The sequence below is a fragment of the Rhineura floridana genome, chromosome 3 (assembly GCF_030035675.1).
Source record: "Rhineura floridana isolate rRhiFlo1 chromosome 3, rRhiFlo1.hap2, whole genome shotgun sequence".
Lineage (NCBI taxonomy): Eukaryota > Metazoa > Chordata > Lepidosauria > Squamata > Rhineuridae > Rhineura > Rhineura floridana.
The window spans coordinates 75,623,363-75,637,970 of record NC_084482.1 but is presented as its reverse complement, the minus strand read 5'-3'; the positions used below and the strand labels follow the sequence as shown (position 1 = coordinate 75,637,970).

At 42.6% G+C, this 14,608-nt stretch overlaps 1 protein-coding gene across 8 annotated transcripts in view; it reads left to right on the top strand.

The window, feature by feature from the left end:
• EVI5L (ecotropic viral integration site 5 like) overlaps window positions 1–13,973 on the top strand; it is a 76,561-nt gene extending 62,588 nt beyond the window's left edge. For 6 of the 8 annotated variants that reach the window (XM_061616656.1, XM_061616655.1, XM_061616661.1 and 3 more), the window contains 6 exons: window positions 253–393; window positions 1,911–2,069; window positions 2,430–2,576; window positions 3,359–3,454; window positions 5,605–5,700; window positions 6,792–13,973. In XM_061616656.1, the coding sequence (XP_061472640.1) occupies window positions 253–393; window positions 1,911–2,069; window positions 2,430–2,576; window positions 3,359–3,454; window positions 5,605–5,700; window positions 6,792–7,103 (951 nt within the window). In that variant the 3' untranslated portion in view covers window positions 7,104–13,973. Of the gene's footprint in view, window positions 1–252; window positions 394–1,910; window positions 2,070–2,429; window positions 2,577–3,358; window positions 3,455–5,604; window positions 5,701–5,925; window positions 6,006–6,791 lie in introns of all 8 variants that reach the window. The other 2 variants (XR_009761363.1, XM_061616662.1) reach the window with 2 other exon arrangements.
• The last annotated feature ends 635 nt before the right edge of the window (window positions 13,974–14,608 follow it).

Genomic DNA, 14,608 nt, shown 5'->3' with positions numbered 1-14,608 from the left:
TTGTTATCATTATCTAGATGCATTCAGGAGACATCTTCAGTATGGGAAGAAAACAGAGAAAGAGCAACTTTGGTTGATTTCCCTCCATCCCCATCAGAAACTGTTGGGTATTTTTATCCTGGGGCTATAGATAGCGTGTGTGTTAATTAAAGAGGTGCAATTTTACATATTGCAGCGCTCAGAATTTTAGGCATTGGAGCACCAGTGGATTGAAATGCTTCAGCTGTCTTTCTGACTCCCTTCCCTTTGTAGAAGAACAGCTTGCTTCCTGATGAAAACAATGTGGCCCGCCTGCAGGAAGAACTGAAGGCTATGAAAGTGCGGGAGTCTGAGGCTCTGAAGTCCTTTAGGGAGCTGCAGCAGCAAGTGAAGGAGCTCAATGACAACTGGCAGGTATGCTCTACTAGAATGATTGCCCACTTAGCAACTTCCTGCTTCCTTGCCATGATTGCTGAATTCCTATACTCTGTTTTCTGCTTTGTTGCTGACATATTGTAATTCTTTTTATGCAAGGCTGCCGGGGCTCATCATATAGATTATGTATGAGTACCAAACAAGTTAATAAAAAGTATCTTAAATAAAAGCTAGGTATAATAAGTAATATCAAAAGTAATCATAACATATAAGGAAATAGTCAACTTGGTCTTAAAGTAGCTAACCTTTTTTAAAGTAGCAATAAGTATGTGGCTATTAGTGATGGGGAAGGGCTGTTGTTCAAGCAGAGGGTCCCAGGTTCAATCCCCAGCATCTCCAAGCAGGACTGGGAAAAAAGCTGTTGCCCATCAGTTTAGACCAAGGGTAGCCAGTGTTGCTAGATGACATCATGACAACTCCCATTGTACCTGACCGGTGGCCATGCTGGCTGGAGCTAATGGGAGTTGTAGTTTAACAACATCTAGAGGGCATCATGTTGGCTACTTATGGTGCAGACAGTACTGAGCTAGATGGACCAATGGACTAACTTGGTGTACGGCAGCTTCCTATATTCCAGTGAGGCCACTGATACAGTGGGTGGTATTCGGCACTAGTCCTACTCAGAGTAGACCCATTGGAGTTAATGGTTGTGACTAACTTAGGTTCATTAATTTCAGTGAGTCTACTCTGTGTAGGATGTGGTTGAATACAACTCAGTGTTCTTGGATTTTCAGAAGATCTTTTCATGAGATCTTTCTCCAAAGTCTGTTTTAAAAGTGGCATGAATAAAAGAAATCAAATCAGCAACTCATTAAAGATAGTGTACATGGGCTGAGCATAAGGAGACAGTTTCCACAGTGGAGCCAAGTGTAGCAAGAAGTGTTGGGATTGATATTACGAGGGCAGCAAACAAATGTAGTGACAAAATTTGCAGCTCATAAACAGGGGAAAGACAGGAGAATATTTAAAAGATAATAAGACTTGCTACTACTGTGAAAACTGGCAACAAAATGGAAGATGATGCTATGTGCAAGGTTGTAACTATTTTAAAAAGACTGATATAAAGTAACACGTGTTCAGGATGTTCTTAAACTTTAGAGAGGTGAAAGCTAGGAATAAACAGTAGTAATGCCATTATTACTACTACTACTACTACTACTACTACTATAATTATTATGTAAACCACTTTGAGGTTTTATTACATTCAAGCAGTATATGAATTTTGTTAAATAAAATAAATTTTTAAACATTCCCTTGTGTGCTCTCTATTTTCTGTGAAATATCAGTTCCAATCCTTGTCAGAAACAAGATATTGGGCAGATTGGCCTATGTCTAACCCAATAAAGTTCTTCCTATTGTGAGCTACTCGTTTCCCCTTCCTGTCCAGTGTCAGAATATGCCATGTTTTGTACTGTTGTGTCTATTCCGCAGAATCAGTACCGGTGAGCACCATATGCTTGTACTAAAACTTCATTATTCTGTCTTCCCTGCTTTAGGCCCACCTGAGCCGGACAGGTGGGCGATGGAAGGACTCTCCTCGCAAGAACACTATGAATGACCTCCAAGATGAATTGATGAGCCTCCGTCTGCGTGAGACGCAGGCTCAAGCTGAAGTCCGGGAGCTGCGCCAGAGGGTGGTGGAGCTTGAAACCCAGGTGGCAGTCATGTTTTTATTGGGTTGCAGTTACGGCAATTCCATACAAACTCCTTGAGAAATTATTTTTCTCCCTGTTCATTCTTATGGCTAGAAACTTACTTGAGATCTTTCCGCTCACAACATGAGCATGTTTCCTAAACTTAAGTCCTGGTTACACCAGTGTTTGTTTTTTAAAAAAGTTGCAAACAATGCCTTTCTCTTGAGTGGAAGTGTGAGATTTGGAACTGTATGGAAGGGTGTATGTGCTTGTTAAATACACTCAGGGGGTGATAAATGAGAGTGAGATACACACAGATGTATTTGTCAGAAGTATGTCTGGTCTTGAAAGTGCCAAAGTATCATCTTGCCTTTATTCCAGGATCAAATCAACAGCAACCATTTAAACCGGATGGAGCAGGAATGTGCTGGGCTGCATGAAAAGGTCCAGTACCTCACCGCCCAGAACAAGGGGCTGCAGACCCAACTGAGTGAGACCAAGCGCAAGCACTCTGAATCTGAATGCAAGGTGAGCTCTAATGGGATACCATGCAATTGACATATGCTGCTTTTACCAATCTTCTCCTATATGACAAGGAAGGTATGACCAGGAATGAATCTTTCAATACCACTGCTCTCAAGGCAGGAATTCAGAACAGAAATTCTGTGAGATTCCAGAGTAGACCCCGTCCTCCAAATCCTTGGACCTATTGGGATTACCAGGCACCAGTGTGCTGCAGTTTGCAAGTCTTGGCTTTCCAACCATTGGGTGGTATTCAATGCTAGTTCTAGTCAGAGTATGCCCATTGAAGTTAATAGACATGACTATCTTAGGTTCATTAATTTCAACGAGTCTACTCTAAGTAGGACATGATTGAATACAACCCATTGTTTAGATATAATACTAAGCCATGGATCGTGGTTTGTTCCTTTCACTCATGCTAGGGAAGAAGCAAAGTGGGAGCCATCTGTCTATTCATGGAGAACAATTAACTATGGTTTATTTACTGAGGTGTGCAAATGCATCCAATGAGAGCCCAGATTTTGTTTGTTTATTTCAAAGAGGAGACTGGGTTCCTGCATGTTTGACATCTTTGGTTTTAGTCACTGTCCTGTCTTTGTAGAGTCTTCTTTGTGTGTTCCTAGGAATTTCGGGCAGTTTCATGACTCATTATGAGCCTCATGACATTTTCAGCTGCCATAAGGAAATGCAGGCAATGCTTTTTTCTCTCTCCTGGTCCCTACCCAGGGCAGGTCTCCTTGCTTGTTCTCTACTAGGCTGCTGTCATTGGCTTGGATTTTCTATTGCAGAGCAAAGAAGAGGTGATGGCTGTGCGTCTGCGAGAAGCTGATAGCATGGCTGCAGTGGCAGAGATGCGGCAGCGGATTGCTGAGCTGGAAATCCAGGTTAGCCGCCAAGAAGACGCATTAACAATGAATCTACCTCAGATCAAAATCAGCCCAGGAGTATTTGTTCTTGTTGTACAAACTATTCTGTCTTTCATTTCTGCAGTTGAGAGGTGTGGGGGCTAAAAACATGTATTATCAATCATTTATTTAAATTAGGGGTAGCCAACATGTTGTTGGACATCACCCAAACCAGCATGGATGCTGGAAGAAGTAGTCCAACAAGTTCTGGAGGGCACCATGTTGGCTCCTCTGATTGTCTTTTCTTTCAGTCATTTTATTTATTTATTTATTTATTAGTGATTTGTATCCCGCCCTTCCTCCCAGCAGGAGCCCAGGGCGGCAATTCATTTAAATTTTTTGATATAAATTATGAACATAATGAAATACAGAATAAAGTTGAATATGCAAACTGGCATCATAGCACTGTGAGAGGCTAAACTTTTAAGCTTTACTGTCATTAACTAACCCAGAATTACCTCTGTTGTGCATGATAATGAACACTTGGGAAGAAATTACAAGTTCTAGGAGAGACAGAAATGCCATCACTCTGTGTTTCTTTCTGGTTATGTCTGTTTTTTACAGCCTAAGTTATGGCATGATATTCCCCTGCCCCTGCCTTGTATCATTGGTGGGTGTGGAAATGTACGGCTTGATGATGTAAAATCCTGTCACAGATTTACTGCAACACAATCCTATATTATAAGAATGAGGATACAAAAAGGTACAGACTGCCCATGTCTCTAATAATATGTAGTTCCACTCTCAGTCAGGCTTGCAAAACTCAGGTCATAGGGCGGTTCTCTTTCCAGTAGTGATTGTCCATAGAGTTCCCCCTAGTGCTTAAAAGTAGTCAAGAGTCTTGATTGGAGTTGTTCTAGAGTACTTTTGAGCACTTAAGAACATAAGAAGAGCCCTGCTGGATCAACCGAAAGGCTCATCTAGTCTAGAGTATGCTGCTCTCACAGTGGCTGACCAGAGGCCTATGAGAAGTCCACAAGCAAGATGGGAGTGCAGCAGCTGTCTCCTGACTTGTGATTCCTAGAGGGTATTCAGAGGGATAGGACCTCTGATTCTGGAGGTAATATATACCTGGCATGGCAAGTACCCATTGATAGTCTTCTTCCATAAATGTGTCTAATTTCCTTTTAAAGCCATTCAGGTTGGTGGTCATCACTGCATCTTGTAGTAGTGAATTCCATAGTTTAACTATGCTGTGTGAAGAAGTACTTCCTTTTGTATGCCCTAAGCCTGCCAGCATTCAATTTCATTAGAGGAGCCAGGCTTCTAATCTTCTGAGAGAGGAAAAACTTCTCTCTATCCACTTTGTCCACTCCATGCATAATTTTATACTCCTCTGTCATGTTCTGCTCATGCACAAAATGCCCCAAATGGTTTCACCTAGGGGAGTTGTTCTAGCTCCTTGATCCTTTTGGTTGCCCTTGTCGGAACCTTTTCCATCTCCTAGTTCACTCCCATCATCTTCCTTCTTTTTTTTTAACTTGCTTGCCTATGAATCAAATGCACGAGTTCACTTCGTCAGCCAATCTGCCTGGTGAATGTTTGGTCTCAGTTACAGTTCAAGGCATTCAGTACCATTTTTCAAGTGAGCTAACAAAAAGTTCATAAAATATAACTAGGAACCTGCTCCTAATTCTTCTGTAGTACCATATTCACTTTTACTACTGGCCTTAGGTTTAATTCTTCTCTAACAAATGATTTTTTTAAAATCCAAAAGTGTGACTCATTTAGCTTAGTTCAGCCTTTCCCAACCAGTGTGCCTCCAGATGTCGTTAGACCATAACTCCCATCAGGCTCAGCCAGCATTGCTAATGGTCAGGAAAGATGGGAATTGTGGTCCAACAACATCTGGAGGCGCACTGGTTGGGAAAGGCTGGCTTAGTTGGTAGAGCTGTATGCTTTTTAAAACATGATCAACCACGTTGATAGGTAATGTATTAAATTTGTATAATGTAGATAAACTGGACAAATGTCAGTTTGTTTTATTTGTGCAGGCCGTGAAATAATGCATACATTGGGAGGAAAGTGGAAGCAAATGTGTGTGCTCTTTCTGTCTGTCTGTCCTTCTCTGTCTCTCCATCAAGCATCTGACCCTTCCCAATTCTCTTTCTTCTTTCTTTCACACACAGAGGGAAGAGGGGATGATCCAGGGCCAGCTTAACAACTCTGACTCCTCCCAGTACATTCGGGAACTCAAGGATCAGATTGATGAGCTCAAGGCAGAGGTGAGCCCAAGGGAGGAGAAATCCATGAAGTGGGGGGGGGGGAGGGGGTTGTATGACTTCTGGTGTCTGCTGTGCGGGCCCCTGCTAGCATCCTGGATGGAGTCACAGCTGCCTGTTGCTTTGTTCAAATTTAATTTTTATTGTGTACAATCAAGAAATACAAATGCCCGTTCATCTGTGTGTCCCCCCCCCCGCTCCCCTCCCCTGCTGCCTATTTCTGTGCAGGGCCTCAAACTGGAGAAGAGACATAGCAGCCTAGGGCTTGCAAAACTACTTACTTCCTCAGGAGCTGATAGAGACCAGAGGTCAGCTTTTCAGGTGGAAGTCAACCAGGTGGTTGGCAACAGATGCCAGAGCACCACTACAAATGGGTTCCAAAGACTCTCACCACTTGTCAGAAAGATGATTTCACTGGACAGGAACTAGAGTAGTGATGGAAGGTGCAGAGTTCAGGTTCCCCATTCCTTTACATCAAAGATTCCCTCTGACCTGTGTTAAAGGTAGCTATATCTTCCTCTCCCGCACCTGTAAACAAGTCTGCCCTCTGTAAAGAATGGGGTTGTGACTGCTCTCTGTCCTTTTACATCCCTGATTTCTTGCCAACCCTAGGGGAGGAGGAGGAGGAGGCTGTTCATGTACACACACACACACACAAATGTACTCTGCTGACCCACCCAGAGTGGATGCTGCATCTGTTGTTTGAACACACACTACCTCTAATCTGAGGCAAGGCTTTCATTACATCTCACTTTCTGAGCACAGTATTTCCACTATATGCAGGAGCTTTTTTGTGTACATTATACAAAAGGCACACAAGAAGCCATCCTGCTCTCTCCACCCTGGGTTCTTTATCTGCATCTGAGTTACTGTAATGCTAACTGGGTCCCATTATGCAGAGTACTTAGTCCACCATGGCTGTCTCTAATGCTGGGATGTGCAACCTGTGGCCCTCTAGATGTTGGACTCCAGTTCCCATCAGCCCCAGCCAGCATGGCTAAAGGCCAGGGATAATGGGAGTTGTGGTCCAGCAGCATCTGAGGGGCCACAAGTTCCTCATTCCTGCCTTAATGCCATCTCACTGTCTCCTGCAGATTCGGCTGATGAAGGGACAGAAGCCTTTCGAGGACTCCATGGGCTTTGATGGTATCCATATAGTGAGTCATCTGGCGGTGGATGATGACTCGCTGCACTCTTCAGATGAGGAGCTGCTGACCAGCCCCATGGTGGTGGGTGCCCTGCAGGATGTCTTGTATCCACTGTCTCCCCATAACACTCACTTTCTACGGGGTGCTGAGAGCTCGGGTAAGGAGAGTGATGGCACTACAGATAGCGATCCAGATGACCCTGCCTCCACTACCGAGCCCAATGGTGAGATCATCTTTGCCGAAGCCCTGGGCAAATGAGGAGAGATGCTGCCATCCTCAACTCTGTCTGGAAGGGACTTGGTCCCTCTGGCCATGCTATATTGAAGGTTTGGAGGTCATACACAGATCATATGAGATGGAACAGAGGCTCTCTACTCAGGGCTCTACTGTGCCCTTGAGATGGCATGAGGGACAGACCGTCCTACAGCTGGCCTGCATTACAATGGACTCTATCTCTGTTGATCATCATCTGCACTGCCTTTTTTCAGCTCACTGATAGCTCAAATCCATGTATTGCCCTTACTCACCCCCCATCGTTGCACCACCCTTTTTCTCTCCTATACACAAAAGGGTTGTACACTCAAGGACTTTGAAGGGACAGCAGAATCAACCAGGCCACAGGTTCTATAAAATGCAGTCCAGTACTAATCAACCTCTGCCTCCTTGCTGTGCTTGGAGAGGTAAGAGGGGTCTGTCTTCCTTTTATTTATATGTGATTTTCTACCCTGCTGTTCTGTGGAGAGTTAAGAAAATTGGATACCTCCACACTCCTTTGTGATTTTCAGCCCAGGAAAGGACAGGAAAAGGTGTATAGAGAGTGTTCTTCTGTTTCAAGAGAGAGAGAGAAATTATATTTTTGTTCCTGTGTATATTATTTATTTATACTGTGTAACTGCCAGTCCATCTACCTTAGAGGAGCCTTGGCATAAAGCTTTAAGTTCAGTTATCTTGAGGGCTTTTAAGGAGCAGCGAGAACTGCTTCTGTAGCGAAAGATATGACATCTTTTCTATTTAATTGTGCCTCGTAAGGGAAGGATTCCACTTGGTATCTTCTATGGCTTGTTTTGACATTCTGTTCTGTTGCAACCCCAACAGGAGATTTAAGTGCTGCCTTAATCCATATGGTAAGTGGCAGTTCCTCTAAAATTCCTTGCCCAGAATTGAACGAAATGATGCCAGTTTCTTTCTTAATGCCACCTTTATGACTATATTTTCAAACACTGGTTCCTGTAAAGTTCCTACCAATGCCTGGTTTGCTTCGGGTGGGTGGCAGTCCATCAAAGCACACAGACTATAGATTTTATTAAAGAAAGAAGGGTACAATGCTAGATCCTTCTTGAGTTTTGTTTCTGTTCATCATTTACAAGATCAATATAAGTGGCTGAATTTTCAGGCATCTGAAAGAATTTTTTTTTCTTGGAAAACAGCTAGCATGTGGTGAGATGGGAATACTATGGTGCGTGGACATCTGATCCTGCCCAGATTTTTTTTTAAATGGAAACACACATATTGTTGTAGTGGAACTGCACATGAAGCAAACATAAATTCCCCAGCTCCATGTTTGCCTCCTAACACTAATTGGGGGTGGATTGCAGGGGAGATTCTGCGGGAGAAGTTTGTTTAATCCTATATGTTCCTTCCCCTGTGACCTCTGCACATACGTTTGCAATCAGAAACACTTGATTAACATGTAACTCTACTCCATAAAACAGCTCCTTGCAGAAACTGTCTTGGGGGTGGGGGTGGGGACTTCAGCTTCTCAACAAGGTTAGCATGAGGGTTGCTGACATACCCACACCAGCTGGGGAAAACCAATGGAGCGATACTTGGGTGAAAGGCATGGTGCTGATTTGTACCAGCCAAAGATCACTCTGTATTCATTTTCAGTACAGGATGAAGCCTGCTAGTTTGATTCTTCCTCCTTCCCCTCTAACAGTGGAGCCTTTCTTTAAAATCCATAAAGCCCCTCTCGTGCAACATTTTCTGTCCAATGATGAGGAGATGGGGAGAGGTCAAGGATGTACTGGTGTGAAATATTTTGTCTTGCATGGTGTCTGAATAAAGGCATTGTTGCAAATGAATATGACATTAGGAGATGGAGAGGGGTTCTGTCCACAAAAGATGTATGAAAGAGGTGGTGAAGGATGTGGAATTCTGAAGATGTAACTGCCAAGGAGGTAGGCAGTTTCATTAGACAAGATCCCTGGTTATTGTGGATGTTCTCTGGACAGTTACAGTTAGTTTGCAAACTGGGAAGTGTTTCTGCTTAATCGGAAGTATTTGCTAATCCACACGTACTTAGTTTTCATCCTTCACTCAACACTGTTTCCTTACTCCAAGCAGTTACAAATTGATACTCCTTTTGATTTTGCCTAACTTCTAAAACCTGCAACAATCATATTTTAAAATGTTTTGTATCAGATGCATAGTCCTCTCTTTCTGAAACAGATCTCCATGCTTCTTCACTTGGCATGGATTTGCAATATATTTAGTCCATAGTGAAGGAGGAGTTCCTTTGATTTTTTCCATATTTTATTCTTCATGTCTCTTAGCAACAGGCAAACTTTGTTGGTCATTTTACTTCCCACATCCTGGACTCCTCTAATAAGGTTAGACCAGCATTTGCACTGCAGAAGCAGGGAGGACAAACCTGCACCCGCTTAAGCCCAGCCTATCATATGGGTGGTCTTGAAGTATTATGTATGTATTTCTATGAATATGCCTGAGGAAAAGGCTCCAGTTTGGAATAACGTTGCATATTTTAATAGGTGTATTCTCTATACACATGCTGTACTGTATTGCCAAATTTCTGTGATTTACCCCATCATTTTTCAGTCTCCCCCAGATCAGCAGCATAATATGCAATCCAAATGAGAGTTCAGCCCACACTCTTACTCTGATCTCCTTGTGTCAGTCTGATTTTTTTGCTAGCAGTGGGCACATGTTTGCAGTTTTGGATGGCTTGTGAAACTGTTTGCCAGTTTGTATTTATTTTTATTTATTTATTTTATTTTATTTATAAACCGCCCTTAGCCAAAGGCTCCCTGGGCAGTGTACAACATAAAATAATACAATAAATTAACAATCACAAAATATAAAATACAAATATATAACAACAATAAAATAAATTAGAAAGACCAAAACATTAAAACGTATTTAAAATACATTAAAATGCCTGGGAGAATAGGAAGGTTTTAACCTGGCGCCGAAAGGATATCAACGTAGGCGCCAGGCGTACCTCCTCGGGGAGACTATTCCACATCATAATTCCTAGCAGTTGTTGTTTGTGTAGTGCTACCTGAATGCTTGCTGCCTCCAAGATTACATGTTAGGAAGATCTTTAATCGCTGCTGTTTCTAAATCTGGAGTAAACCCCATTGACTTTAGTGTTCTTTCAAATTTATATTGGAGTAAATGGGAGAAGAATATGTTCGTTAGAATCAAATCCAAACTGCTTCTTCAGCCTGTTTTTGTCAGGGTTTGGGATTTGTTTTTAATGTGACATTCACGCAGACATGCAGGCCATACTCTAGGCTTGTTCTGGCATGACTCTTACTGAAGTGACATTTGTAACACTTGATCTACTGTACATTAATAATTCACATTTTTGCCACCTTGTTGCAATGTTTGAGACTATGGCAGTAGAACAGTGCAATGCATTTTACCAAAGGTTTCCACAAAGTTTAACCCCAACTGCTTCTGTACCTGCAAATACACAGAAGTTTGGAGGAAACTGTTACGTTTTCCCTTCCATATCGGAAGGTAACATAAACCACAGTACATTCGAAATGTGTGGTGTCGCCCAGAGTTGTCTGATCTCCAAGACTAGATGCATGCAACAACAGAGAGAAAAAGGACAAGCGCTCCAGCAGGGACTATGTATTTATATCCTTCTGAAGCGCAGGGTTGGATAACATATGATGAAACTTAAAAAAAAAAAGTAGTTTATTCCTAATTAAAGCCTAATTTCACTCCTTGGTACCATGGAATGAAACGTATTTGGTGCAAGGACCATTCTAATTTTGCCATGATTCATAACAAAGCACAAGGTACCCTACTTATTCAAGTTGGCATAGCTTGTTTTTTCTCAAGCCCCAGTGAACTGAATAACATCAGGTCACATTATACCTGATAACATTGAAGTAGCTTACTTCTCAGGCAAATTTACTTTAGTTCATTTTTTAAATCCTTTTAAATCAAGCTAACAAAAAAGTATAGCATGAATTCTAATTTACACAAGGGATTTGCCTGTTTGTTCTAATCGTTGGCTAAACGGGCACTTCTGTATTTTGGGGGCTCCTGAGATGGAGAATTGTGTACTAGAAGTGCTGGCCTTCTGCATACTGGCCATACACATACATACTACAAGCTTCTGCCAGGGCATAGGAGAAGATCTGCGGCTAGCCAGTCTGGCTATACACAACCCTCTCTTAGCATCATTGTACTTGTGGCTTGGGGTAAGGGCTTTCTGCCCATCCAGATCCCTTTAGTTAGTAGGAGTTTCTCTGGGCATCAGCATGAGACATAAAATGGCCAAGCCGTCTCCTCTGCCCCCTGCCACCTTCACAGTTGTGCTTCAGTATTTTTATTATTACTGTGTCTTATAGCACTAAATATGGTGAATGGAATTGAAAGGATGAAGCCAATTCTTACATGCAGTGACTCTTACAAGCTATCCTCCCCTGCATTTCCCATTTTTCAGCTATTCTTTAGCTGTTTGTTCTTTTCCAAACAAAGGTGCCAAATACTTCAGCCCACTCAGTGCTCTGGAGTATGGGTAGCTCCCATATGTACCCAGAATGGTAGGAACCTGGTGAGAAAAGGCAATGTGCCTTGCATACAGAGCACTCACAGATGCATGCCTGTTTCTGCCCAAAAATACATTTGCACAGACTTTTCCTCCTCTCTGGGCTACACCTGTGCTCCTCCAGTATTTTTGATAGCAGAGGGTTGTCAGGAATCTGACCACCTGTGCACCATAGGCTGCAGATTCCTATACCATCAGCAAATGGTGGCGTCACCTATGTGGCAACACCAATATCCTAGAGCAGGCTTTTATGTCTGGCTCCAGTCTGTTCTCCTGGGTAGGATAGGCTGGAGGCAGCGCCTTGTCTGTGATCTTTGCTTGCTATCGCCATGGTTCAATTTGCACTTTACTAGTTACTCTTTCCCTTCATCATCAAGGGAAAACAATGTGGTGCTGTGTTTAGAGTGGGGTTGGGACTCTGTTCTCGTACCATCTCTAACACTTAATTTCTACTTGTTCTCTAGCTTGGATGCCTCCATTCCCTTCTTGAATGCCACAGCTTCCCATTCTACAGAAGCAGGAGAGGCTGAGCATACTACTGTGAAGAAAACATGTGGCACATTGTTAATTAGACTGTATAGGACTTAGCTTTCCATACTAGGCCCCAATGTGCAAGTTGCCAAGATGGTATTCTGCAGGGGACAGAGTAGAATGGGAATCCGAGGTTGAGGAAATGGCAGTGTATTCTCCAAGACCTAGCTTGTTTAGTCTCTGATCACTGAACCGAGAAAAATGAGGGCATTTTAAAAGTAGCAGAGCTAAATTAAGAGTACTAGCGCTGCCCACCATGTGAGTGTTTATTTTTTGTCCTGGAGAAATTGGTAATAGGCTCAGTCTGGTTAAGCTTGAAATTTGGAAAAAGAGAGTGCTGGTGGGCACCTGTTGGTTAGCACCTGCAAAACTGCCAACATGTACTGTCTCCTAAACTGTGTGCAATGTTGTTGATAAATGTTTGCTTTTTTTTCCTCCTGGAAGAAATTTTTTATGCATAACACACACGTGCCACTTTATAAAGACCAAGCAAACTTGTCCTAGGGCAAGAGCAAGACCCACCTCCTCGGCATAGAAAAACAAATTTTATTCCAACATTAAAGCTGCTACTATGTACGTTGAAAGCAAGTTGCAAAGCTGGATTTCACAAATGAAAAACCCACTATGAGTACTCTTAGAATGAATGATACATCAGCCTTCACTCTCAGTTGTAACCCCTGCCCAATAAGAACAAATGATCTTTCACTATTACACATGTCTAAAAATGCAAATAATCATGACCTCAGTGTGAGCTGAAAATATTACCTTGCTTGGGACCTGCACGGGCCAAGGCCCTGGCTAGTTGCACTAGCTCTCTTTCATATCTGTTGGTTTCCCTCCCCCACCACACACACAGAGCATGGTGATGATATTATGATGGAAGGGTGCTTTTAGTGGTACCAAAATTAAGCTTGACCAGAATAACTTTGCAGCAGAAATTGCTGAGGAGGAAGAGCTTGCAGTAGAAGAAATGTGCCTAGAGACAGGTTAGTTGACAGAAAGGAGCAATGGACTAAGAAGACAGCATAGATGAGGAGCTTTGTTTATGCTGAGAAAGACTAAAGTGGATTATACTACACTCTTTTCAGTATTGGGTGGGGAATATATGTATATGAAGAAAGTATTAGTGGAGATTGTAACTATACAACCATTATGTTAAAGGCTGGCTACTAACTTTGGGGTAAAGGGGAGAGCATCAGCCTCGCTCTGAAGACAGTGCCTGGAAAATCCCAGATCACCATTTTTTCAAAACAAGACTTCTGGTGGGTGTATATAAAATGTAAAATATTGTTGCTGTTTTGTGTGGTAGTTTCTGAAGTTCACTTAAAAATCCAAGATTACTCAAAGCCAGTGGGGACCAGTTTCCCAGCTGATATAAAGCAGCCACACTGCATGGAGGCAGTGGTACAAACTTACCACACCTTTTATGTTCAAATCTGGCTCCCACTTGTGCCAGCTTGTGGAACAGGGTTAAAATCAGAGATTACATGGTTGAAAGCCCCTATATGCTGTGCAGCTAGAGCAGTGCCACACAACTGGATTTCCAAGAGGAATGTGCACGTTGCAGTGTTATTGCTTTCCAGGTTGGAAGGTGTCTTTCTCTCCTCGTAGCCCCAACTGTTCCTAAAATCATGTGTTTAGTGTAACTATGTACCAGTGTACCCCCTCTGCTCCTCAAAACCCAAACGTCCATTCTTTCCAGCTCATACCCATATTAAAACAAATACTATTGTACAAAATAATATATGTACTTTCAAGAACAAAATAAACTATTTACACTGTCTTAATAATTCTGTCTCAGACCTTGGTTGTGATGCTGGGTACTAGTCACTGAAAATGAGTACTTGCATAGACTGGAGGGTGCTAACATGCACAGAGCACAGGTCCCTCTGCAAGAGAAATGCACATAAAAAACTGGGCATTGGGGAGTTCTGGATTGCAGTGGCCAGTTAAAAGGCCCAGATCGCGGTATCCGTGTCATTGACAAAGCAGACACATGACAGCACATCACACCCAGAGCTGTGTTATGCAAGCAGCGGCATTTTCATGAAATAATACACGGCCCCAAAAGTGATCCAAAATATGTGGCAACTTCAGGGAGGCTGACTTCGGTATCAAATGCCCTAGAACAAGGGTGGAGAACCTATAGCTCTCCATGTTGGATGCAAGTTCCTATCAGCCCCAGCAAAAATAGCCAGTATTTACAAACGATGGGAGTTGAAGTCCAACAGTATTTGAAGAGCCACAAATTCCCTTCCCTGCACCAGAAGATTAAGCTTCCCTGCAATGCTGCAATTATAGTTTATGGGTAGAATTGATTGTGTTCTATTTCTGTATACACTGCAGAAACTACACCAAAGACCCACATGCAACTTTTCTCTCCACACAAGATTTAAACAGAGTCTGTTTACTACTGTACCAAAAA